At 43.8% G+C, this 27,204-nt stretch overlaps 1 protein-coding gene across 1 annotated transcript in view; it reads left to right on the forward strand.

Moving 5' to 3' along the window:
• The window catches only part of ERCC6L2 (ERCC excision repair 6 like 2), a 1,190,567-nt gene that overhangs the window by 830,482 nt on the left and 332,881 nt on the right, over positions 1-27,204 (forward strand). Inside the window, exon 16 of the mRNA XM_044058934.1 lies at positions 16,722-17,961. Coding sequence (XP_043914869.1) covers positions 16,722-17,961 — 1,240 coding nt within the window. The remainder of the gene's footprint in view (positions 1-16,721; positions 17,962-27,204) is intronic.

Raw genomic sequence — 27,204 nt, forward strand, 5'->3', positions numbered from 1 at the left:
ATATACCTTATCCCCTTTCAAGAAGATGCCCACGTCAGAATCCAGGAAGGAGCTGAAAACTGTGCTGGGCAGTTTGTTAAATATCACCAGCCTCTCCATACAGCTCATGCATAATGCAAGTGATGGACCAGATGCTGGTATTACGAATAGGTGCCATACCTGACTCTGCGTTTGTCACTTTGCAGATACCCTCAAGGCATCCTTCAGCATCACCTCTCATGATGGCATGACCTTGTTTGGTCAGCCATTAATGAAAAACAGCTGAAGTGTGAGTTGGAAGGCAAGATTCTGTGCGCTTTAGGTGTCAAATTTGAGATCCCTGAGGGATCCTTGTACAGGATTCAGGAAGAGTCCAGTTCCTTGTAGTTCAGAAAACCCTGGCATCAACCTTTTGACTCCACTTCAGATAATGGTGGTCATGTTAAAAGTGGCCCCTTCAATGGATGGCTGCCCAGAGGTCGAGGAAGTCTGCAAAATTAGGGATATAGGGATCCATTTTCTCACAGGCAATACCAGCATTGGTTGCCTGACTGCTTCCCTGTGGAGGCAGTCACATTCATCCCTCCTCTGTCTTGCATGGATGGCCATCATTCAGGACTCATGAGATGCTGTTCAGTTCCATTTTCCCATCCTCCATCGTCCTAGTCTTGTCTGCTTCCAGACATCCTACCCCTAAGCATAAAACAGTCAGAAGAGAACTTCTTAAGACCAAATCAGAGAAGGTCAGGATTCTATATTTTTTTTGGTTCCAAAAAAAGAAAGCAAGGACCTCAGACCCATGCTAGATATCAGCAGTGTAACCCTCTGTGTAAAAATGATCTCCCTCAGAATGGTCTTCATGCAAGCAATTTTGCTTTGTAGGCAAATGATTGGTTGTGTGCAGTAAATCTTCAGGACACCACCGTTCCATGTCAAGACTGCAAGGCTACCACAGAAGATTCCTGTGATTCAGTCTAGAAGCCAATTATTCTCAATTCAGAGCCCTACCCTTCAGTCTCATAATAGCCCCCAAGTGTTAACAAGTAATTGGCAGTCACAGTGAAACTCAGAGGGAATCAAGTGTTTCTGTACTTGAATGATTGACTCCGTGCTGCTTCAACTAAGAAATCCCTAATCAAAGGAAGAGATTACTTGCTGAAGGCTCTGGCTATCATTGGGTATTTCTAATGGCTATGAAAAATCAAATGTTCAAATGTTTCAGACAATTGATTTCCTTAAATGCCACTGGGACACAACCAAACAAAGAATCTCTCTGCCTTCCTAGAGAATTATCTTCTTCAAAACAGTCAGGACCCACCATCAGCATCATTCATCACCTGCAAAGCTGGTTCCCCAAATTCTCTCTCTGATGCCCTCTACTGTAATCATGGCCCATTTCATACGTGCATCCTTGAGTGATTTCTCAGTGTTCAGTGGTCACAAAATTCAGATTGTCCATCTCCTGCCGTCTTCCTCAATCAACAATGCAGAGCACATTTAGTATGGTGGATAACTTCCTCCAGGATTTACACAGGGAGACCTTTTGATGTCCTTCCATTTCACTGTTGCATTATTCGTAACAATAGGGATCCCGTGCCAAGGGCGGCCTGACATCCAGCCAGTATACCAAAGCCTTAGGTTGCTTTAAGGTATGCCATGCGTCCCGCATATGTTCCTTATGTAGAATAGGGCATAAAGGTGATGTCCGGACATACCATCCCCAGAACTTCTTAGCCACTAGTCTGAACGCCATTTCTTGGTTGTCGGTCTGAACACTCATTCCGTTGCTGGTTCCCAAGCTAATGCAGATAGGTGCCCCATTGGGGCTTGTTGCATCTTATCTTTTCCTTTTTTTTTTGCTTGTGGGGTTTCATGTCATCCAAGAAATGTAAATGCCAGTGTGTGAGATAGATTCCATGTAAGGACCATTATAAGCAATGATTGCTTTGTCTCTGCCCTTCCCACAACCATACATCCTGTTCAGTTTGTTAGGCCTTGGTTCCTACGATCCTCTGCAGTAGGCTTTCTTCTTTGGGTTTATATTTGGATAATCAACGTCTTAAGCTCTTAGCTAAAGACACAATTGGAGGAACTTCCTGCTCCTAGAAGTAACTGTCAGTGAAGAAGAAAGCCAAGAAATCTAGGCCGGACTCTTCTGCTGTACAGCCTTCGCGGACATTTCCCCCAAGGTGCGTGAAAGCCCAGAAGATTGCTTGGATCCATTGTTGGATTCTTCTGCCATGACCATTTTGGAGGCCAGCAGTGATCTGACCTTATGCACATCCTTGGAGGCCTTGCAGACATCCGCATCAGATGTTCAAGGGGAACCACAGCTGATTATTTCCGAGGGGCCAAGGGGTGTTTCTCTAATTTTGGTCAGAGAAAAAGTCCCAACTACTATTATTGAATGCCATCTGGGGTCAGAGCCTTCTAAGTTTTATAAAGTGGATGTCCCCTTAAAGAAAAAGCAGAAAACTAAACATATTTCTCCAGCTGCTAAAGGACCCACAGAGTGAATGGCAGAATTTCACTCAGGGGTTGTTTAATGCTTTAATGGCTTTAAAAGCTTCTCAGGGAGTTTCTGTTCCAGCTGTCCCTTGGTCCTGTACTCCCCTTAAAGACCCAGAGAACAGGATTTCTCTGAGGTGGAAGCAGATTCAGATGAGGAATCCCTTGCTTACTCCTCACAGATTCCCTCTCTTTTAGCGTATGGGTCTAAGGAAGAAGAATCTACTAGTCATGACACTCATTTTGAGGAACTTTCTTATGGGGACACAATCTCTAGAATGATGGAATTTTTTAAATGGGATTGTGCTCAGGTTTTAGAGGTACAGAAGGGTGTTATAAGGTCCTGCAAATGGATTCTCCCAGACGTTCTGCTGTCCCTCCTGTTTTGGCTGCCTTTTCTAATGCTTCTAAGGCTCCTGATTCCCAGCCCCCTGCCAACCTGATAGGTTTTATAGGGTGCCTGAGGACTGTGAATTTCTATACAAGTGCTGTTCTGCTGGTAGTTTCCGTGGCTTCTGACAAGCCATCTCATTTACTGCCTTCTGATAAAAATAGCAGAACCATGGAAAGGTTAGGTAAAAAGGTTTATACCTTTGCTACCTCAGCTTTTAGGGCTGTCAGTTATCAGACCCATATGTCCAGGTACATGTTGGCTGTTCTTTCCCAGGCCTGTCAGGTAATTTCTGATCTCCCAGACTCTGAAGGGAAAACTTCTGCTCTTTCTCTGTTAGAGACTTCTTCCCAGGTGGCTCGTCATTCTATTAAGTCTAGATGTTAAGTTGTCAATCTCGCCTTCATTCTTGCTGGATGGGTTCGGAGCCGATCCTCGGCTCCGACTCGGCACTTGCTTTAGCTCGAGAACTCCTTTTACCAGCTCGAGGCAACCCTATATCCCATGATGCAAGGCGGAACTACCTCAGATCTCGTTTGCCGCTTAGCGAAAGAGGTCTCCTTTGCCAGCTGAGGTAAGTTTTTTCTTAGTCAAGTAAGAAAAAGTGTAGTTAGGGGTTTATTTTTCCCTGTTAGTGTTAGTGTAGTCTGTAATTAGTTACAGCCCACCCTATTCCCTATTTTTTCAACCTTTTTATAAACTTTTTTTATAAGTTTTGTCTAAAGTAGTTTAGTCAGGCCTAGTCCCCTTCTGTTATCCCTTCCTGTGTGCTTGTGTAAGGGATTAATTTGTGTGTTTGTTGGGACTGTTTGTGCTATCCTTCTAGGATGTCTAAAGAAGGCAAGGTCTCAGGCTTCAAGAAGTGTGACCAGTGCTGTCAGAAAATGTCTCTGACAGACGGTCACACTTCTTGTGTTTATTGCCTGGGGCCTTTGCACCTGCAGGACTCCTGTGCGTTGTGTCATGCTTTTAGCCAGAGAGTCCTGCAGGAAAGGAGGAACAAACTAATCCTCCGAGGTTTACTTAAACCTGAAGGTTCTCCTCCTAAATCAGGGTCAGGAAAACCTCTTAAGCCACCGAAGGTTCAGGCTACAGTGTCCAAGCCTCCTCCGGTGGCTCCGGCTCCGTCGGAGCCGATATCGGCTCCGGCTGGAGTCGATACTTCTTCTACTCGAGTAGTGGGTTCGGTGCCGGCCGGCTCCGATACCCTGACTACTGTGGCCTTGTCAGCTCCGGCTGGAGCCGACACTTTATCCAGCATCGGAGCCGAGAAATCCTCGGCTCCATCTGGAATTCTAGGGACTTCGGCTCCGATGGCTTCGACCCGTAAGAGATCTCGGTCCCCCTCTATTATGAGTATCCATTCGGCTCCGGGATCTCCTCTTTTGTCGGAGCGGAGCCATCGGAGCCGATCTTCAAGATCTTCCAGGCTGTCTGACCACGACTTGGAGAGGGTGGTAAGCAGGCTGTTGAAGTCTCAGGCACTGGCCCAAATGCTCCATAGCCCGTCTCAACAGACTTCGGCTATAGCCCCAATTCTTGAACTTCCTCCTCCGACTCCACACCAGAGTTCGGAGCCGGAGCTTCTTGGGACAGCGACTGTTTCGATGCCGGAGCCGATACATCCTTCGGCTCCGTCGTCCTCTGCTCCGATCTCCTCCTTGAGACCTTCCTTGGAGGGATCCGGTCGTCGGGTTTCCACTGTCGGCTCCAAGGGGGCTAGTGGCATCGGACCCTTGTCCGACCCCGCTCTCCCTCTCGGGGCTTCGGCTTTGGTAAGCTCGGCGCCGACATCGGCATCGGAGCCTTCTCTCTCCTTGGAGCCGACCATTCCTGTTTCTTCGGAGCGGGTGTGTTCCGGTCTCCCGGGGAGAGGAGCCTTTGAGGTGATGGAGTGTCCTGGCCTCTGAGCCTGGTCAACGGTCTATCCCTCTAGCTCCTCCCTCATCAGTGCCTGCAGATGCCTCTTGCCAGCCTCTTGCTCTCAGGCCCAGGGATCCATCGCCCCAGGTTTCCCCACTGGGAATTTCCTCCTCTTCCGAGGTTTCTCCTGACTCTGCAGGGGAACCCCCTCGGAAGAGGACGTGTAAGAGGAAACACACAGACTCCCCTGAGTCTACTACATCTGATACCGACTTAGATGAGTCGGAGGGTTCCCCACGGTCCCCCTCTGAGGATGTCTCCTTTTCAGACATCCTTGAGCTCCTCAAACAGAGGGGAATTGGCCTCTATTGACCCCTCCGAGGATGAGTCGGTATACCTGGAGGCTTTGGATCCCGACCCTCCACCTCCTGGGTGTCTCCGCCTTCGACCCACTCATGCAGGTAGTGGCTCGAAGGCGTGGCTCCAGATTCTGTGGAACCCGTCCCCAGGAGACCATCCAAGTTCATTACAGCCCGTCGGATAAACAGTTCCTTTCCAAAGGTGTCTCTGTGGATGCTATGGTGGTGGCGGCGGCCACTAAGAAGGAACTGGCGGATCCTTCAGTACCTGTCCATCCTCCTAATAAGGATTCTAGGACCATGGACAGGTATGGAAAGCGGATGTTTTCTTCAGCGACCTTTGCTATGCGTTCACTGAATTACCTTTGTCACTTCACCAGGCTTCAACGAGATATTCTCAAAGAACTGGGTGAAGTAGTCCAGGATCCTTCTGCTGCTGGGGCTCAGGAAAAGATTGCCTCACAGCTTGCTATCCTGAATTCCATATCTAACTCCTCTATGCGGCTCATATCTTATGCGGCCGATGGAGCGAGCAGGGCCGCAGGCACAGGAGTTGCTCTTAGACGCCAAGCCTGGATGCGGCTGTGTAATTTTGCGGACCCCTTTAAGGCATCCTTCACTAATACCCCCTTTGACGGTTCGGCTTTGTTCAGGCCTCAAGTGAAGGATACCTTGACCAGGTGTGAGCAGGACGGTAAGACTCTTTCTGCCGTTGGAGTCCAGTTTTCCGCTCCTTCTAGACCATATCCCAAGGGTCAGAAAGGGGGAAGATGTGGTTCCGTAAAGCCCAAGGAGCTACACCAGACACACGTGGTCAGTTTACCCCCAGAGGCAGAGGGGGTAACAATAATAGACGCCGCCCTAGAGGCAGGGGGGGGTCCTCAGAACCAGGGCAACAGGGAGTCTCTTCCTGAGAAGCCCTTTCAGCATCCCTGAGGTGTTGCCCGACTGTCCACCCTTGGAGGCAGTCGGGGGAAGGATTTCACTGTACCCAGTAGCCTGGCAATCCCTATCCCAAGAGAAGTGGGTACAGTCGATTATATCCGAGGGTTACAAGATCCCTAAGGTTTCCCGTACCTCTACAATCCCTTCCAGACATCTCACCCGGTCAAAGGGATTTGGCAAAACAGGAGGTTTCAAAACTCCTAAAAAAAAGAGCCGTCCAGACAGTACCGGCAGACCAAGTAGGATCCGGCGTCTACTCAAGATTCTTTTTGGTCCCCAAAAGGACGGGAGAGTGGAGACCAATATTAGACCTCAGCAATCTGAACAGATTTGTCAAAAAGGCAAGATTCCGGATGGTCACACTTCAGTCCATTCTGCCCTTTCTGGGCAAGGACAACTGGATGTGCTCTATAGACCTTCAGGATGCGTACTATCACATAAAGATTCACAGGCGCTCCAGGAGGTTTCTCCGCTTTCGGCTAGGGGCCAGTCATTACCAATTCAGAGCCCTGCCCTTTGGCCTCACTTCAGCCCCCAGAGTGTTTACCAAATGCATGGCAGTGGTCACAGCTCACCTGAGACGCCTAGGATTCCAGGTGTTTCCTTATTTGGACGACTGGCTCCTCTCCGCCACCACCAAGTGTCAGCTTCTTCAGTCCAGAGACTACACCCTACAGCTTTGCAAGAATCTGGGAATTTCAGTAAATTTCAGAAATCTTCTCTGCTGCCTTGCCAATCTATCACCTTTATAGGCAGAGTTAAATACACAAAATGTTAGCCAGACTAACAGATCAAAGAATTCTGGACATCCAAAAATTTGTTCGGCTTCTGTTACAAAGCAAAAAGATCAAAGCCAGGTTTGTCCTGAAAGTTCTAGGTCTAATGGCTGCGGCCATTGTTCTTCTACCACTGGCTCGCTTTCACATGCGTCTCCTGCAGTGGATGCTTTTCACACAGTGGTCGTATCACGATCTTCCGATGAGACACGAGATCTTAGTGACACAGTCTTGCAGGGCTCATCTGGGCTGGTGGATATCTTCCCCTCTTCTTCATCAGGGCCGACCCTTTGTTCCCCCTCCTCCAGTTGCCACAGTCACCACGGATGCCTCCCTGATCGGGTGGGGGGGGGGGCATTATCAGGGCAGGATGGTCCACGGGACGTGGCAACCCATAGAATACCATCTGCACATAAATGTCATGGAGATGAGAGCAGTGCTTTTAACGTTGCAAGTCCTCGACGACTTTCTTCCCACGGGGACTATTGCAGTACAGACGGACAACATGTCCGTGGTCTGGTACATCAACAAACAGGGCGGAACCAGGTCCTATCCCTTATGTCGAGAAGCTCTCAGACTTTGGCAATGGGCGATCTCTTCTCAGCGGTTTCTGATAGCAACGCACATCCCCGGCAGGTCCAACCTATTGGCGGACAGGTTAAGCAGATCTATTCTGATGCCTCACAAGTGGTCTCTCAATCAATCTGTAGTGGATCAGATTTTTCTGAAGTGGGGCACTCCTTGTTGCGATCTTTTCGCTACCCCTCAAAACAACAAGTGCCCAGACTATTTCACTCTATTTCCCCTTCCAGGCCAACCCCTGAGAGACTCTCTAACCCAGGATTGGCCTCGGGGTCTTCTTTATGCTTTTCCTCCCTTTCCATTGATTCCACAAGTCATTCAGAAAGCCACCGTTTTGAGAGCCAAATTGATCTTCATTGCTCCCTTTTGGCCTCGACAGATTTGGTTTCCGTCTCTGCATCGTCACCTTCTGGTGCAGCCCTGGCATCTGGACCCAGTTCCGGATCTTTTGATCCACCAGTCGGGTCAGCAGCACCGGGCCATTCATTCTCTCAACCTCACTGCTTGGTTGCTCCACTTCCTTCCCTAGCCAGGCTACCAATGATTTCTAACTCAGTCAGAGACATTTTAGTGTCTTCTTTGAAGTCGTCCACTAGGACTACTTATGCTAGCAAGTGGCGACGGTTTTCGATTTGGGCAAACTCCAAAAATATTGATCCTTTTACTGCTCCCGTACATTCTGTTTTAGATTTCCTAGCGGAGGTTTTTCATTCGGGATCCTCGTCATCTGCAGTCAAAGTACAACTGGCTGCCATTTCCAAGTATCATGTTGGCTTGCATGACAATAACATCATGTCTCATAGATTATGCAAGGCCTTTTTGAGAGGAGTTTTTCTCCTAAAACCACCTATAAAGCATCCTCCTCCGCAATGGGATCTAAACTTAATGTTAGCATCCTTGATACTTCCTCCTTTCGAACCGTCTGCTTCATGTTCTTTGAAGTTATTGAAGTGGAAAACTATATTTTTACTGGCTGTCACTTCTGCTAGAAGGGTTTCCGAGATTCAAGCTCTCTGTATTCGTTCACCTTATTTGGTTTTTCATAAGGACAGGGTATCGTTAAGAACTAACCCTTCCTTTCTCCCCAAGGTTGTATCTCAAACCAATATTAACCAATCTATAGAATTACCAGTCTTTTTCCCTAACTATTCTGACAGAGCTGAACAGAAATTGCATTTTTTGGATGTCCATCGTCAGCTCAGGTACTACTTGCATAGGACTAAACAAATTAGAAAATCGGACCAATTGTTTGTCTCTTATGCAGAAAACAGGTTAGGTCTTCCAGTTTCTAAAGTGACCTTATCCAGATGGTTGACTTCCACCATTTCCTATGTGTACTCTCTCAGAGGCAAACAACTACCTTCTAAGCCAAAAGCACACTCGACCAGGAGTCTATCCACTTCTGCAGCTTTTCAGGATAGACTTCCCATTGATACCATTTGTGCAGCAGCTACTTGGGCCACGCCTCATACCTTTGTTTCTCATTACAAGTTGGATTTGGCCTCCAGAGATAGGGCCAGTTTTGGTTCCACAGTTCTCAAGAGTCTGTTCCATTGAGCCACCCGGGATACAGGTGCTAGGGACGCGGTCCCATCCAGCAAGAATGAAGGCGAGATTGACAACTTAACATTTAGAAGTTATGTACCTACCATAACGTTCCATGTTAGTTGTCTTCTCTCGCCTTCTTTCTTGCGTCCCTCCCTCCTTCCCCCTGGCCTGGACAGATCTTGAAGAGTTCCTATTAGTTTGTTTCCTCTGGATCTTGTTATGAGGACTTCTTTTAGGAAGCGTTGTTCCTATTTTGGTTAGGATAACCTTTAGCAGGGTAAGTTAGCTGCCAAACGAGATCTGAGGTAGTTCCGCCTTGCATCATGGGATATAGGGTTGCCTCGAGCTGGTAAAAGGAGTTCTCGAGCTAAAGCAAGTGCCGAGTCGGAGCCGAGGATCGGCTCCGAACCCATCCAGCAAGAAAGAAGGCGAGAGAAGACAACTAACATGGAACGTTATGGTAGGTACATAACTTCTAATTATGATGCCGTAGATGCTTCTTCTAGGGCTGCCACTTTTGAGTCTGTTACAAGGCGATATTCTTGGCTTCGGCTTTAACCTTTGCTTGATGATATTAAGGCTAAGTTAATGGGTGCTCCTCTAGATAATAAACACTTGTTTGACGGAGCTGCTGCTGTTTTTGTTTTTTGTCAAGTCTCTTCAGGACAAGGCTTTATAGAAACTAACATGTTTTTGTTTGTCCTGTACCCAAGTTTCAGAAATTACCCCAATAAGCCAGTCTTTGTTCATAGGCAGTCTCCCCCGCCCCCCAAGGGTAAGAAAGGTGGGAAACAGGCTCCTCCTACTAAAGCTACTTAGACGTGTGTGTCCCAGAAGTCTCCTTTTCCTGATAAACCAGGTACTGTCTGACTATCCTATTCTTCCCAGCCGCATTCTTCTTTCTCTTCACCTTCCTGTCTCTCCCTCCTTGTTTGGTTACAGATTACTCAGGACTCCTGGGTTCTGTCCATTATCCACCAAGGCTATTTCATGGTCTGGAAATCTCTTTACCCTTTTATGGGAATTCCTCAACCCCCTTAGGAACAGCTTTCCTTCTCCAGGGGTGGCTCAGGATTGATCTATTTATTTGCATTTGTTTACCCGGAAGTCCACTGTGCCAGAGTGAGCCCATTTTCAGTGGAGGCCCTGGGAGAAAAGCTCCAAATTCAAACAGACATTATACAAATTTCAAAGAGGCAATACAGTAAACTAGACAGTATACAAATATAAAATACTAGGTTACAGAGAACATACAAAAATTAAATTTTAAATATGCAGGACATACAATGCATATCAGTCCAATACCATAGATTATATAGTATATCTGTGAATGTTTCAGTAACTGCTGGGTAGAGAAGAGAATATGGTGGTAACAGATTGATTAAACTGAAAGTAAGTTAGAAGCATTTGAGCCTTTATTACATTAGTAGCAAGATTAAATTGGGTATATAGTTAGCTACGTGTTAATATATAGATTGCTTCTAAGTGGCTGTGTTTCTCATGATAGGACATTTTAAGTTATCTGTTGACTCATGGAACTATTAAGAAGTTTCAATTTCTCAAAGGAGGAGGGGGCTTTACTCCAGAATGTTTCTACTGCCCAGGAAAGAGGGTACTTGCAGATCAGTTCTAGACCTCTCATCTAAGCACATTTCTGAAGGTCCCCTCTTTTCGAATGTTGTCCCTTCAGACTTTGTTCCCTCTCTTGCTTCCTCAGGTTTATATGGTGCCTCGGGACGTCAAGGATGCTTGACTTCATATTCCAGTTCATCCCCTTTTCAGGAAGTTTATACATTTCTCTGTTACTTCCTGGCATTTTCAGTTCTCTGCTTTGCCTTTTGGCCTTTCTAGTGCCCCAAGGGTATTCACCAAATGCTTCGCTCCTGTGATTGCTTTTTGCAGACTAAGTGGGATCTAAGTCTTTCCCTACTTGGACAGCCTCCTGTTTCAGGTATCCTCTCCAGAGGCCTTATTGCAAGATCTCCATTTTGCCATTTCCCTTCTGCAGAGCCTAGGGTTCACTATAAATTTCAAAAAGTCCTGATCATGTCTTTCTGGGGTGTAGAATTCGTACTGTGCCTATAGGCCATAACTCTTCATTTCCTTTTTTCAGTCCTTCTTCCTCTGGCTTCAGTAACAACCAGGGAATTTCTGGGAGCTCTGGGATTCATGGCCTCCACCATTCCTATGCTCCCTCTTTCCAAATTCCACATGAGAACATTTCAGTGGTTTCTGAAGTCTGTGGCTTCAGTATGCTCATCCCCTCAAATTTGTAGTTCCTCTTCGACCATGTATCAATAAGGAACTCCGGTGGTGGATTCAGCAATTAACTCTCAGTTCTGGGCTCCCTTTTCATCCACCTTTTCTCTCTCAGGAGCTGTTCACAGACACTTCAGATGTGGGAAGGGGAGCAGAATTTGGCTCCCTAAAGGTGAAAGGAGTCTGGTCTCCTTATCAGCAGAGAGAGCACATCAGTGTCAAAGAGATGCTGTTAAGGCTTTTCATCCTTTCTTCTGCCCAGGACCTCTCGAGATGTTTACAGACAATACCACAGTGGGTGTGGTATGTAAACAAACAAGAGGGACAAGGTCTTATCTTCTTTGCTGATTAGCACTCCTGCTGTGGGAACTAGCTGTCCAGTATCAAGTGACTCTTCAGGCAGTATACATTCTCTCAGGCCAAAACATTGTGGCAGACTGTCTGAGCAGGTCCATAATTCAATAACGCAAATGGATGCTTTACAGGGATGTGTTTCTGGACATTGTCCATCAGTGGAGTATTCATCAGACAGATCATTTTGCCTCCCTTCTGAACAGACGACTTCCTCTATTTTGGGCCAGATTCCCAAGCCGTCTAGTTTGGAAGGTGGATGCCCTATCTTTTTCTTGGAAGGGGATGTTTCTTTATGCCTTCCCTCCCCTTCCTCTCATTCCAAAAGTCCTGCTCAGAATTCAACATGATGCTCCCAAAATCTTGTTGGTGACTCTCTTTTGGCCAAGACAGCATTGGTTCCCTCCTCTTCTTGATTTAGCCAAGGGCAATCATCACAAGCTACTTCACATGGCGGGCCTACTCCCATAAGACAAGGGATCTCTCATCCATCCCCACCTATCTGCTCTTCAACTGACACTGTGGGTAATAGGATTTTCATTCCACATAGACACCTTTTTTTCTGAGGACATGCTTAGGGTCCTGCAGGAGTCCAGGAAACCTAATACTAGGAAATCCTACTTGTCCAGTTAGAAGAGATATTCTGTTTGGTGCCTTTCACATAACCTAGATCCACTTTCTGTGGATATTCCTTTGGTTGTCTCTTATCTGTGTGGACTGATCAATGCTGGGTTGGCTTATTTCTTCTGTTAAGGCTCACTTATCAGCTGTTTCTGCTTATCTGCCTTCGTCTCCTCCTTCAATTTCTAGATTTGAAGCTAAACAATTTCTTAAAGGCATCCTTCATATTAGGCCTCCTGGGAAGCCTGTTCCTCCTCCCTGGGATCTTAATTTTGTTTTGGAAAAAATTACCTATTCTTCTTTTGTGCCTGCATCTTCAGCTCCCTTGCACCATTGCTCTTGGAAGACTGTACTTTTGTTAGCCCTTTAGCCCTTACTTCTGCCAGACGAGTGTCTGAGCGTCAAGCCCTTATGGCTTGTCCTCCTTTTTTGGTGTTTCATAAGGACTCCCTTCATACTAATTCTTCTTTTATGCCCAAGGTGGTAAATGAGTTGTTCCATAATTACTCTGTTCATTTGCCCACTTTTTCCCCTTCTCTGCAATCTGCCAATGAGAAAGTCCTGCAGACTTTAGATTTGCATAAACAACTCAGATTTTGTTTGGGTAAGACTAAGACTTTTCATAAATCTGATCAGCTGTTTGTTTCCTTTCATCCTGGGCCCTTAGGATTGGCTGTGTCCACTCAGACTATTTCTTCTTGGATTTCTATGCCATTTCTTTTTGTTATTCCTTTCATGGGAAGAGCCTTCCTTCCTCTGTTAAGGCTCATTCTGCTAGACCTGTGGCTTCTTCTGGTACTTTTTTTCAAAGGGTTGGATACTAACTCAATGCTTGAGGCAGTTACCTTGACCTGTCTGCTCTGCATACTTTTACCAAGTACTACAAGTTGGATGGAATTTCTAGAGCTAGAGCTGCTTTTGCTAGGGCTATCCTTCATGGCTTCCTAGAGAGCTTTGCTAGTCAGTCCTCCTCCCTTTCTCCTTGCTGAGCTTTGGCAGCCTCATTATTGTTATGAATACTGCAACAGTGAAATGGAAGAATGTAATATAGTTGTGTAAAATCTTACCATAATGGTATAAGTCCTTTTATTCACTGTTGCAGTATTCACTCCCTCCCTCCTCCCCCTTGTCCATTTCTCTTCTGGATGTACTGGTTACCTCTCTACTCAGTGGAATGGCATTCCTACTGGAGCTCTCACTTCTGAAGATGGTAAGTCCAGATGTCACCATTATGCCCTACACTGTGTGAGGAGTATATGTGAGATGTGTGGCGTACCTTAAAACTACATAAGGCTTTGGTATACTGGCTAGACGTCACCCCCCCCCCCCCTGGCTTGGTTGATCCCTGTTGTTATGAATGCTGCAGCAGTGAAATGGAAGGACATCTACCATCATGGTAAGATTGTACACAACTGTACTTTATTCTTCCACCAGCCGTCATTCTGACTACAGACATCTTCTGTGGTGGTATTGGGGGGGGGGGTATCAAAGGGATAGTCCAAGGAGCTTGAAATCAGACAAAGGCTAATTTCGCATTAGTATCCTGAAGTGAGGGCAGTTCTCATTGACTAGCACACTGTCCTGACCTCTCAACCCCAAGATTCAGCCAAAAGGACAGTAGGTCTGTAATATGGTATTAGAAAGAAACAGACCTACGCACTGTACCTGGAGGCCATGAGAGTATGGCAGTAGGTGATTGCATCTTGTCATTTTGTGATTGTAGTGCACATTTCTTGGAATGATGAACTTTCTTACTGACAGGCTCAACAAATCAGTTTTGATGCCTCACAAGTGGTCTCTCAGTCCAGAGATAGTCAAGTAGATTTTCAACCACTAGGGCCAGCATTGTAATTTGTTTGCCTTCCTCAGAAACACCAAGTGCAGTAGCTTCTTTACCCCCATCCCTCCAAAGTCAGTATCCTGAGAGATGTTGTAGCCAGGCAGTGGCCTACCAAACTCTGTCATGCCTTTCCACCAGTACCTCTTACCTCCAGGTTCTTACAGAAAGTAGCAGAACACAAAGACATGGTGATCCTCATTACCCTGTGCTGGTCATAATAAATGTGTATCCTTTTGCTAGCACCTCATTTCAAGAGGTGCCCATTGCTTCTAGATCTGCATCCAGATCTTCTATTTCACTCAGTTGCAGTGCCTTACCTGGACAAGCACATCCTGAAGTTAACCAGTAGGTTTCTCCAATTCCCTTAATCGCCAAATACCCTTTATTATTTCAGTGTGTATTGTGGACACTTTCTGCATCTCAGAAGTAGCCCACTTGCAGGGTATGTCACAGTAAATAGAAGTTATTTTCTCTTTTGGCAGCAGACCATAACCTTAACCTCTTTTCTGGTTCAATCCATGATATACTACAGTTTCTTTCCAGCTTAATTGTTTCAGGTTCCAGTTATGCTGCCATTAAGATCCAGCTTGCATTTATATCCAGCTGACATAATGGCTTTTACTCCCATTTTATAGCTTCTTATAAGTTATGCAAAGCCATTTTGAAAAGTACTTTACTTCTCCAGTAAAGGAACCAGATCTCCTTGGGGTCTTAGCTTTATTTTAGAAGCTTTAACAAAAAAGCCCTTTAAACCAGCCTCTTCTGCAAAGTTAAATTTTATGTCTTGGAAAACACTATTTTTGGTGTCAGTTACTTCATTTAGAAGAATTTCAAAATTTCTGGTCTTGTCTTCTAAACCGCCATATCTGATTTTTCATAAGGACAGAGTATTACTCAGGACTGATCCTTCTTCATTCACAAAGTTGATTCAGAAGCTCATTTGAGCCCACCAGTTCACTAACCTGTTTTTGTTCCAAATCATACCAGTAGAGGGGAGAATGTTTTTCATACTCTAGATGTCCACAGACAATTGCAATTTTCCCTCCATAAAACTAAATCCACAAAAAGGGAGTCAACTTTTTTTGTCCTTCACCCATGTTAAGCTGAGAAGGAAAGCCTCCATGGTTTTGCTTTCCAGGTGGGTGTCTGACTGAATTTCCCTCATCTATACAATGCTCATTCAACAAGGTCTGTAACCTTTTTCGAAAATTGCTCTGTTCATGGAATCGGTCAGTAACTTGATCTGAGCTGCCCATCTTTGTTGGACATTCTAAGCTAGATTTTATCTCTAGGTCCAAGGCTTTCTTCAGACCCACAACTCTGAAGGGTCCTCTGTCATGATGCCCCCCAAATTAGTAGATGATTGGGATTCTGACCTGTTAGTCAGATTGGATGGACTGAATTAGTAAGATATGGTAGTTATAGACTTACCAGTAACACTGAATGCTTCCATTCCAGTCCATCCAATTTGACATTGTTCTCTCCTTCCCCTACCTTGCCTGGAAACGTATGGGACTATGCAGTGTCATCCCCTTTGGTAAAAACTGTGTACCCATGAACTACCACATAGGCAGCAATCTACTTAACACTGAATGTGTGATAAGAGACTTTGGGACCCAGGTGGACAGTAGTCTCTCCTTTGATAGTCACATTGACACGGTAGTCAAGAAGCCCTTCTACATGGCACACCTCATCATAAAAGGATTCTCATCCAGGAAAAAAGAGGTCATTGTTCCACTCTACTCGACACTCATTAGACCCATTATAGAGTACAACGCCCCTTTTAGACTGTACCTCACAAGACATCTGCAGCAGCTGGAAAGGCCACAGAAGTACCTCACAAAGTGGATTACTGGCCTCAAACAAATGCCCTACACTAACCGCCTCATAAAACTCCAACTTTACTCCATAGCATATCGCCTACTCCGAGGTGATCTCTGCCTAACATATAAAGCTATGTCAAACCCAGAGCTGTTGGACATGCTACACCTAAAGAAATCCTAATCCCTCCGAGCTACACGCTCTAGGGACCTAAATCTTGTCACCACAATAAACAGGACATGCTGGAGGGATAGATTCCTGTCCCAGAGACTTCCCATACTCTGGAACAGGCTACCCATCTATGTCAAGCAAAGTTCTTCATTAGCACTCTTCAAGAAAAATCTTGATGAGTGGATGGGAAGTAGTAAATGCACCCTGGGGATCACTTCTGTGTCTCTGCTCGACAGTGGCACAGGAAAATAACTTTCTTGGGTGGCGTAAGCCAGGAAACCTTGTTGGCTAGGGTTATGTAGGCCCTTGGGCTGATAGCCTAGTACCTATCTATGAGCCTATCCTGAAGCTTTTCTCCAGTATTACCCTTTTTTGTCTAGAGTTTCTAATCTTGAAGTAGGCAGCAAACTCGATCTGTGGAGATTAGTTGTAGAAAAGGATTACAGAATGGAAAGGTTTAAAGGAGATTGAGGCTGGAGGTCCAGTAATGCTTAATAATATCCAAAACGTGGCTCAAAAACACCTTTGTTGTATTGGAAAGACCGGAATGAAAGGATCCAGCTTTATGGTAAGTTCATAACTACAGTTCATTTGTAAAAGTGAAGCACTGACAGATACTCCCTGGTCTTTTAAAGGATTCACTGAAAGTTTAATTCTGAATCAGACAAGAGTACTGTAATCATTTTACTCTCTGCTTTTCTTTTTAGACTTTAGATACAGATTGCGAAAATGTGGAAGAAGAGCGTAAACTTCAAGATGAACTAGAAAAAAAAAATCTAATGGATAGAAAAGAAGCTGCATTAATGTTTGACTTCAGCAGTGACAGTGAAGATGAACCTGGAGGTGTAACTACTGCTAAAGAGAAAATGAATAAAAGTCGCATTTCAGTAAAAGATGTTAATGCTAACTCTCGAGGGCAACTTACACTGCTTCAATGTGGGTTTTCAAGACTACTTGAGGCAAAGAAAGGATCAGAAATTGAATGCAGTGATAGTGATGGCCTTTCTGATGAACCATCTTCTGATGAGTCTGACACCGAAATTTCTGAGGACTGTTCTCTTTTAAATAAAACAAATAATCATAAAGGTAAAACCTCAGGGCAACAAGGAGCGCCACAATTTCCCTATTACATAGATAAAGAAGGGCATGAACCAAAAGCATCCGAACACAACATTTCTGCTTATGGCAGCTCTAAGGAAATGGCAAGAACAGTAGAGAGACAAAGGGAGAAGCCCATTTCTGAGAATGTTAATTTCATTGCAAGAGCTAGTAGATCAGATGACAGTGATGTTATTTTCCCTGCTCAGACATCAACTTTGAAGAAAAATGTATTTGACAGAAATGAAGCAAAGTGCGTCCCCCCTTCAAAATTTTCTGAGGACTCTGATAATGAAAGGTATACAACCATTTCTGCTAAAACTAATTGTTATTCTAGGTCTTCTAAAGGGCTTTACGGTAATAAGGCAACTTTAAAATCAGTTAGAGGCAAACCACTGAGCCCTAATGAAAATCTGCATTCTGACAGTCAAGATGGATTTAGTGATGAGTCTGATGATGTTGAGTTTAATACAGTAAGGCATACTAGGGAAAACATTACAGATGGTAGAATTAAAGGGAAAGGTATCCCTTTTAAGAGCCTTGACAGGCACAAAGAAAGTAGAGTAAAAAGTCATAATCGTCATAACCTGGAGAGAGAATCTCAGAGCATTGGTAATTTTTCTTCATCAGAAGATGAACTTCCCACAAAGAAGTTTAAGTCTAGTAAAAGGTTTAAACACACAAGAGATAGAAAGTACAGCAGACTACAGCTTGATGAAGAAAACAGAAGCAGCAGCAGACAAGAAGCCAGAACCTCTAATCTGAAAACTGTTCCAGTTCATACAGCAGATGCTAAGGAGAAAAATGTTAATCAAGAGAACAGCATTGGATCCATGGACAAATTTCTAGGTAATTTTTATCACAATATTTTCACATTTTGCTCCTCTGTTTCAAAGTCATCATAGCTTTAGCTGCTTGTCCACTGCATGTAATACAAACAATCAAGGAAACATGGTTTGCTACATTTTGTCAGTCAGCTGTATTTCACTGAAAATTTGTAAAAAAAAATTGTAGCAAAGTGCTTCTTTTATCTGTAAAACTAATATTAGAGGACCTTGGCAGTTGATTGCTTTAAGGATTTTTTTTCTTTTAAGATCCCTATTTCAACAAAGTTTTTGCATTCTGTACCTCAAATGATCTGAGGTATTTGTGCCTCCTATGAATGCACGTCATGTCATTATGAGCAAGGCTAGGAGAATACTGTATTCCCTACTTCTCTGCCATCTCTGTTAGGAACAGTCTTGTACTTAAGTCACATGCATGTCAGATTATCACAAAGAATGTAACAAGACAGAGACCTCAGATCTCACTATCCAAACCAAGCAGCAATCATGGGATCTAATAACCACTGTGGCGACTCTGTTTATAGTGTTCATGTAGCAAAGTTTTGTAAACCTATCCTTCCTGACCTTGTAGCGGAATCAAACACTAACATTGCTAACCTGTTAAAGAAAATCAAATCCCTCCTTCATTTAAACTTTTCACACAGCACCACTACCTTAATCTTCCCTTATTATTCTCCCCACACTTTTGCTGATTTCCACCTAGTCTTTTTTTTCTTCCTCTCTCTTATTGTTTTTCTTTCTCATTTCTCTCTACCCAACTCACATTTGCATTTCTCCAACCATTGGACTTACTTTTCTCTTTATTCCCATTTTTTATCATCTACTTGATAAACTAAAACAAACATAATTTCATATTTCTTCTATATGCTTTGCTTTGGAAGTAACCATGTTTACTATACTCTCCCACTTCAAATGTCTTATTTGTATTTTTTTTTAAAGATTAGAAATAAGGATAACTGTTCAGAATGTCAGATCCTGGACTCAGCTAATTTAGCAAAAATAAAGTCCTCTTTCCAGAGGAAAAATAATCTAGCTAAGGGTTTAAGCAGATTTTTACTTATACCAGTTCAGCACTTCACGGGTTTCATTGTCTTTTTTTCACTGGATGTCTTTAGTTTGCTACACTAAGGAAAAATGTTTGCATGTGGCCTTAATGATGTCTTACTGTCGCGTATATTTTTTACTGATTTTTTTCTCTTCATTCATGTTGGAGCTCATGCAATTTATTAAAATGTGGTTGTTCTGCACTGTCTTATATTTTATATTACACATTTTCATTATTTTGGTTTGTCTCATCAAGTGTCTGTGAGGGACTGTTGTCTCTGTGACTGTGCTGAAAAGATGCATCAAGTGACAGTATAGACTTTCTTGATGTCAGAGTGAGTAAGAAAATGTTGAGTCACTTAAGGACTAAGTTGTACAGTAAAGAAGTTAAAAGGAACACATTTCTACATAAATCTAGTATGCATCTGTGCCACGTCAGTAAAAATGTATTGAGAGGCCAGTTTTTCAGAGTCATGAGACTTCATGATGATAATGATGATCTTATTGAAGCTTTTAATAGTCTGAAACCTGAGTATTTAGATAGTGGCTATAATGCTACAGAAGCTGATTATTGTGTAGAAGAGGTTTTGAAAAGTAGGAATGGTAGGGGGAGACCCTATTTTTCTAGCAGAAATAATGAGATACAGTTTGTTTTATCTCTTCTCAAATGACAATATATAGTATGCAATGTTTTCAAGAAACTTTGGTCTATTCTGTTAGCTGACCTGGATATCTGGGAACTTATTGACACTCAACCGAAATTTAATTTTAGGAATAATTTCTCTTTAAAACAGCAACTTTGTTATAGGTATTCAAAAAAGAGCATCCATTTGTATACAGAATGTAAGGGAACGTTTAAATGTAATTCCTGTTATGCTTGCAGCCATGTTTTAACTTGTACATCGTACACACATAAAACAACTGGCTTTGAAATTGTTTTAGATTTTTTGCCAACTGTAAGACAAGAAATATAGTCTACTGTGCGGGATGTTCGGTTTGTGATGCACTTTATATTGGAAAAACCAACCAGGCTTTTAAAGATAGAATATTAGAACATCGTAATGATATCTTAAAAAGTTGAGAGACAAATGCCCTAGCGAAGCATGTGATTGATTGTGGCATTCAACATGTTTTTACATTTTCCGTATTGGAAATATATTAATGCAAGTGATAGGTAAGGGGATTTGAAGAATATAACTGAATGTGACAAATAGAGATGGATTTTATTACTTAAAGCATTTGCTGAACCAGGTTTGAATGATAGGGTATCCCTCAAACCTGCCTTGAAATCACACCCACTATGACATTGATTCAGGGGCTTGGTCGTTATGAGGGATTTTATTGGTGGTCTGTTGGTTTAATAGAAGTGAATGAAATTAGGGGCCTGACTCATAGAAGCAACCCTATTGGTGATATGAGTCATGTGATTAGCTAGCAATAACGAGTGAGTTCTTTAATTTGCATCATGTGGTGTTAATCTATGCATTTGATTAGTTTTTTTATTGTTTAAATTAGGGTTGTTAGTTCTGATGTTTATCGTGCTACACTGCTGCAGTCATTACACTTGGGTTCCCCAGTTGGCCTGTGTTCCAAAGTCTTGGTCCGGCGTCGGTTGCTGTCGCTCCTCCCTGACGTCAGTGCAACAGGGGTATATAAGATGCAGCCAACGCCATTTTCTTCAGTCTTTCTTGCCGCGCGGTGCCCGAAGCAGAAGCAGTTCGCAAGTGCCGGTTGACCGACCGACTCCTTAGATTTTCATTCCGAATCCAGAACAGAAGTCTTCTACAAAGCTAAGTACCACGTTGGGGAAACTTTTTCTTGCCTCAGACCGATGTCAGTAAAAGTTAATAACTGTATTTCTTGTGGGAAGCAAATACCTCATAAAGATTTCCACTCCTATTGTATTCCATGTCTAGGCTCAGACCACAATGTCACTGGTTGTCGGTTTTGTGCTAGGTTTAACAAGCGCACTATTAAACGTCAGTTTGATTTTGCCTGACATTATTTTGGCAGAAAATTCAATTACACCATGCCGTCGGAACTTCCAACGACCAGAATGCATAAAAAGAGCAAAGACAAGGATAGGCATCCGAGGCCCAAAACTGACGATGAGGCCTCTTCTAGGCCAGTCCTCCGGTTTTCAGCAAGGCACCTACGCAGCCCCTGACGGCCGCTTCCACAGAACCACAGACCGCCTCCGACTCCCACGTGGAGATGGCTGGGCCTTCGGATGCTCTAGGTTTTCAGCCTACCGAAACTAACCATTCTGAGGGAACCGAAGTAGCTGAGCAACCCACAGCTTCAGAGAGTGTTTTCAGACCTACCCAGTTAACCATTAAACCCTCTGCTAAGTCTAAGGCCCCCTTAAAAACAAAGAAACAGATACAGCATTCTCCAGGACAGGCTTCCATGCCTAAGAAACAAATGCCCAAAATGGCTGAAGACCTTATCACCCTGATCAGGGGGTCCCATCCCCCTCCTGATAAAAGGCCCAGACAGGATGCAGACTATGAATCTTCCGAACAGGTGTCCATTTCTTCAGATTCATCCTCAGACCTAGGATATTCTTTACCCCCTTATGAGGACTCTGATGCTGAGGAATCAATTCCATCAGCCTCTCCGCCTGAGGACTACTCCTTTGGGGAGACCTTACATACCATGAGGGAGCATTTCCATTGGGAAGGCCAGGATTACTCAGAATCCAAGAAAAGGCTCAGAGACTTCCTTTTATTGCCTCAACACAGACCCCTTGCTATTCCGCCAGTGTTAGATATTGTGGATGATGTGTACACTGAATCCAGCTTAAACCCAGACTCCTTACCTCCAGCCCCAGTGAAACCTGATAGATATTACAGAGTCCCTGATTCTCACAAATTTCTGTATAAAAGCCCTGTTGCTGACCCTGAAACTATTTCTCAGGGACTCAAAGGGATTAAGGCCTCATCAGCAAAAAACCCAGTTCCCTCTGACAGAGATTCCAGAGCATTAGACAGATGGGGAAAGAAAGTATATACGTCTGCAACTTTAGCAATGAGAGCCTTAAATTGCCAGTTTCACATGCTAAAATATCAGCAATTTTTGATGTCTCAGTTGAAACAAAAGATGCTTTCAGATTCAGATCCTCCTAATTTTAAAGAAATGCAGGATTTATTGCATGCAGCTGAACAAGTGGGAAAACATACTTTGCAGTGTGGGTTTGATTCCTTAGAGGCCTCCTGTAGCGCAGCAGTTACAGGCTCTGTCATTAGAAGGCATGCTTGGTTAAAAGAACATATGTTACCAGATCATGTTAAGGCAAAATTATTGGATGCACATTTGCACCGGGATGTGTTGTTTGGAGTTAAGGCAGAGGAGGTATTTAAGAAGATGGAGGATAAGGCAAAATCTATGCAAACGGTGAAGGATTTCTTACAGGTTCAGCCTCCTCGTTTTAGCAGAAATTGGCCAACAAAGAATTGGTCCTTTCCAGTCACAGACAGATCTCAAACGGGCAGTTACAGATGTCCAAGAGGTAGAGGTCAAGCACAAGGTCCTTACAGGCCTCGACAATGGGGTACACCAGGCCAGAAAGAAGGGGAAGACAGGCCACAACCTTATAAAAAGCAGCCTCAATGACTTCCCACTACAGCTGCCAAACAGCTCTCTCTTGGCAGCCCCCTTAGGAGGAAAACTAGCACTTTTCTATCACAATTGGCATTGCGTCACAAAAGACAAATGGGTTCTCAACATAGTAACTCAAGATTACAGGTTCCACTTTCACACTGCCAAGGTTAAAAGGAATGCCAAATCTGCCACCAAATCAATAGGCAGAGGCTCAAAAACAAATTACAGCACTCATGGACATGAGAGCTATTCAAAAGGTACCACCACAGGAGCAAGGACAAGGATTTTACTCAAGACTCTTTCTGGTTCTCAGAAAGGACAAAGCCTGAAGACCCATTCTGGATCTTTCTTCTCTAAACACTTACCTGGATGTTCCAAAATTCAAAATGTTGACACTACAGCAGCTTCTTCCCATGCTGGGCAAGAAAGCTTGGCTCGTGACTTTGGACCTCAAGGAGGCATACCTGCATATCCCTATCAGACAAAACTGCAGAAGATACCTCAGATCTCTAGCTGGTTCAATGCACTGTCAATTCTCTGCACTGCCCTTTGGCTTATCTACTGCACCCAGGGTCTTCACAAAGTGCCTGGCACCAGTAATTGCATTTTGCAGGCAAAAAATAATTCAGGTTTATCCATACCTGGACAACTGCCTGATTCAAGCTGAGAGCAAGGCCATTCTTCTAAAGCATCTGGCATTCGTAAAAAAATTATTAAGTTACCTGGAGTACACAGTAAATGAAAAGAAATCAAAACTAGTGCCCTCACAACAGATAATATTCCTGGGTGCCAGCTTGAACACAACAGCCCAGATGGCTTATCTCACGCCAGACAAGCAAGGACAACTGACTCAATACTTTCAGTTGATGGCAACAAAGACCCAACTCCCTGCAAGAAAACTTCTGCAGGCCTTGGGCTGCATGGCGTCTTGCATACTACTAATTCCATATGCCAGACTGCATATGAGGAAACTACAGTGGTACCTAAAGAGTGTATGGTCTCAACGCTGTCAAAATTTGGAAACAGTTATACCACTAATTCCTTGCCTTCAACAGGAGTTTCAATGGTGGGCTCAAGCTTGTCACCTCAACAAGGGACAGCCTTTTACTCAACCCACAGCCAGGCAAACACTGACAACAGATGCATCGGATTACGCCTGGGGAGCACACATGTCAGGAAAATGTATTCAGGGCGAGTGGCCCACAGAGCAAAGGCATCATCACATCAATCAAAAGGAGATACTAGCTGTACAAAATGCACTTATAGCATTCAAGGACCTGCTACATCCAGGACAACTACTACTAAAGACAGACAACACAACAGTTATGTGGTACATAAACAAGCAAGGGGGCACACACTCCTACCCCCTCTGCAGACAAGCCATGACCTTGTGGAACACAGCTCTAGACTACAAAGTTCATCTGCAAGCACAATTCCTGCCAGGAGAGAAAAACACACTGGCAGACGACCTAAGCAGAAACATCATGGATCCACGCGAATGGGAATTGAATCCACAAATATTCAGAATGATAATACAAAAATGGTGGAGCCCAGACATAGATCTGTTTGCATCCCCAATGAACTGCCAGCTACAGACATTCTGCACAAGGAGTTACCATCCACAAGCATGGAAAGTGGATGCTCTCTCATTCAGCTGGAAAAACCTGCAAGTATACTCTTTCCCTCCTTTACCTCTCCTTCCAAAGGTACTCATAAAAGCCAGGCAAGAAGAGCCAAAGATGATCCTGATTGCACCAGACTGGCCACGCCAGCACTGGTACCCAATCTTAAAGAACTTAGCACAAGAACCACCCTGGATTTTGCCTCAAATCCCACATTTGCTGACACAGCACAACAATTAGATACTTCACAGCCAGCTAAAGACCTTAAACCTAGCTGCATGGAAAATTCCGTAGTTAAGCAAGCAATGCCTCTCTCCAAAGCTGTTATGGATGTCATTCTGGAGGCCAGAAGGCCTAGCACTAGGAAAGCCTACTCGGATAAATGGAAGAGATTCTGTGCATGGAACCAGGCGCACAGCCTTGACTCTCTTGTCCCAAACATTCCTCAGATACTTCAATATTTAACTGAGATGCTGGACAAGGGCCTCTCCTTCTCATCCATCAAGATCCACACCTCAGCCATTTCTGCTCATTACAACACGGATCCACCAATTTTTTCTAATCCTTTGCTCAAATAGTACCTCAGAGAGGCTAAAAACATAAGACCGCTTGGGACCTCAACTTTGTTTTGGAAAAATTTACTTTACCTCCCTTTGAGCCAGCTAACACATCAGAATTAAAATACATCTCTTGGAAAACTGCTCTGCTACTGGCAATAACATCAGCATGAAGAATTTCAGAATTACAGGCACTAAAGCAGTGGAACCTTTCCTCATTTTCCACCAGGACAGGGTGTCTTTAAGAACTAACCCTACGTTTATGCCAAAGGTGGTGGTATCAAGTGTGGCTTTAAACCAAACTATTCACTTGCCAACTTTTTATCCAAAACCACAGAACAAAGGGGAGAGACTGCTACATTCTTTGGACATTCACAGGTAGTTACGCTTCTACTTAGACAAAACCAAAGCTTTCAGAAAATCTGAGGAATTATTGGTAGCATATGCTGCAGGAGCACAGGGAAAAGCCGTTTCAAAACAGACTATCTCAAAATGGATAGGACATTGTATACGTTTCTGCTATACTCACCATGGGAAATCTGTACCAAGCAGCATTAGATCTCACTCCACCAGGGCAACAGCCACTTCAACTGCCTACCTCAGAGGAGTACCTACCAAGGAGATTTTGGAAGCAGAAACATGGAGTTCTGTGCATATCTTCACCAAGCATTACCATTTGCCTTTTTACTCCAAATCCAGAGCTGGCTTCGCCACTGCTGTACTGCAGGGCCTTATAGCCACCCCTAATGCCTTATAGAACCAGCCTCCCTATCTCAGCTTTGGGATTCCACCCAAGTGTAATGACTGCAGCAGTGTAACACGATGAACATAGCACAGTTTTGTACATACCATAAATATAGATGTTCGAGTTGCTGCAGTCCAGGTTACCCTCCCTCCTTCCCCTCTTACTTGCTGGTACGTACCTATGCTTTCTACCCTTTACTACCTATGGGGAGTATTTGCTGGTAACTGAAAGTTGTTGTTTGCTTTTCTTATGTATGTTTTATTAGCAATTTGAATTGCCTACCCTTTTGGGGGCACCTGACATCTGGGGCAAAAAAAACTGAAGAAAATGGCGTCGGCTGCATCTTGTATACCCCTGTCGCACTGACATCAGGGAGGAGGCGACAGCAACCGACGCCGGACCAAGACTTTGGAACTCAGGCCGACTGGGGAACCGCCTGATGGCAGGATAACCCAAGTGTAATGACTTCAGCAATGTTTACACTCGAACATCTACATTTATGGTAGGTACAAAACTGTACTTTCTGTATATTGGTCTGTTGAAGCAGTGTGTTAAACTGTGAAAGCGCTCACCTTTTACTGAATTTTACTCTATTAAAAACTTTTGTTCTCAAAAGTTGTGGCAGTTCTGAGTTTTTTGTTTTTTTACTTAACTGTTCAGAATGTTAGATTTTAGATTCAGCTAACTTAGCAAAAATAGAGTCCTCTTTCCAGAGGAAAAAAATAATCCAGCTAAGAGTTTAAGCAGATCTTCTTATACCAGATCAGCACTTCACGGATTTCATTGCCTTTTTTTCACTGGATGTCTTTATTTTTTACATTTAGGAAAACATTTTGAATATTGCCTTAATGATGTCTTGTTCCTTCTCTTATGTTTTTCACTGATTTTTTTCTCTTCATTCATGTTGGAGCAAATGCAGTTTATTGAAATATGGTTGTTCTACAATGTGTTATTATTTTATATTGCACACTTTCATTGTTTTGATTTGTCTCATCATCAAGTGTCTGTGAGGGCTTTTGACTCTGGGACTCTGCTGAAGATGCAGCCTGCCCAGTCAGACTATCCTGGTAAACAAAATGAATGAGTTAATTAATTAATTAATTAATTAATTAATTAATTAATTAATTAATTAATTAATTAATACATCTCCCTGCAATCATCAGTTCAGTTGCTAGGGCCAGTACTACCAATGCACATTATGAAAATTAGGTATTTTGTCAGGTCTTTAACCCACCTGTCTGCAAATGTTAGCATGTGAACTTCAAGGCCTATTTGATCGATAGACATGTGGCAATGTTTAAGATTAGCTACACAGAAATTGGTGCAAGCAAGGGTCCCTCACAATCTCAGGCAAGACTTGGAACAGAAGGAGAAGGTAATTGATCTGCAGAGTAGGCATCAGCCAAAGATTTCCCTTGCCAAATGTTTTGAAAAGGTGGTCTCTGCTCTCTTGTTCACTATTTATCTTGCTCTGGGTAATGCCCATAATGACCATCATCCAACAGTATTGTAGAAGGTAGCTGGAGAGGCATCTCCCCAGCTTCCATCTTTAGAGGATGAGTCCAGGGATTTTAGTCCACCCCTGCAACGAACTGAACTTCTGGAACCTCCCAGCTGAAATCTGCTCAAGTCTTTAAGCAAGGAATGACCGGTTGAACTGGAGTTCAGGTGATCTA

Source organism: Protopterus annectens, chromosome 17.part0 (assembly GCF_019279795.1).
Source record: "Protopterus annectens isolate FY-2018-M chromosome 17.part0, PAN1.0, whole genome shotgun sequence".
Taxonomy (NCBI): Eukaryota; Metazoa; Chordata; order Ceratodontiformes; family Protopteridae; genus Protopterus; species Protopterus annectens.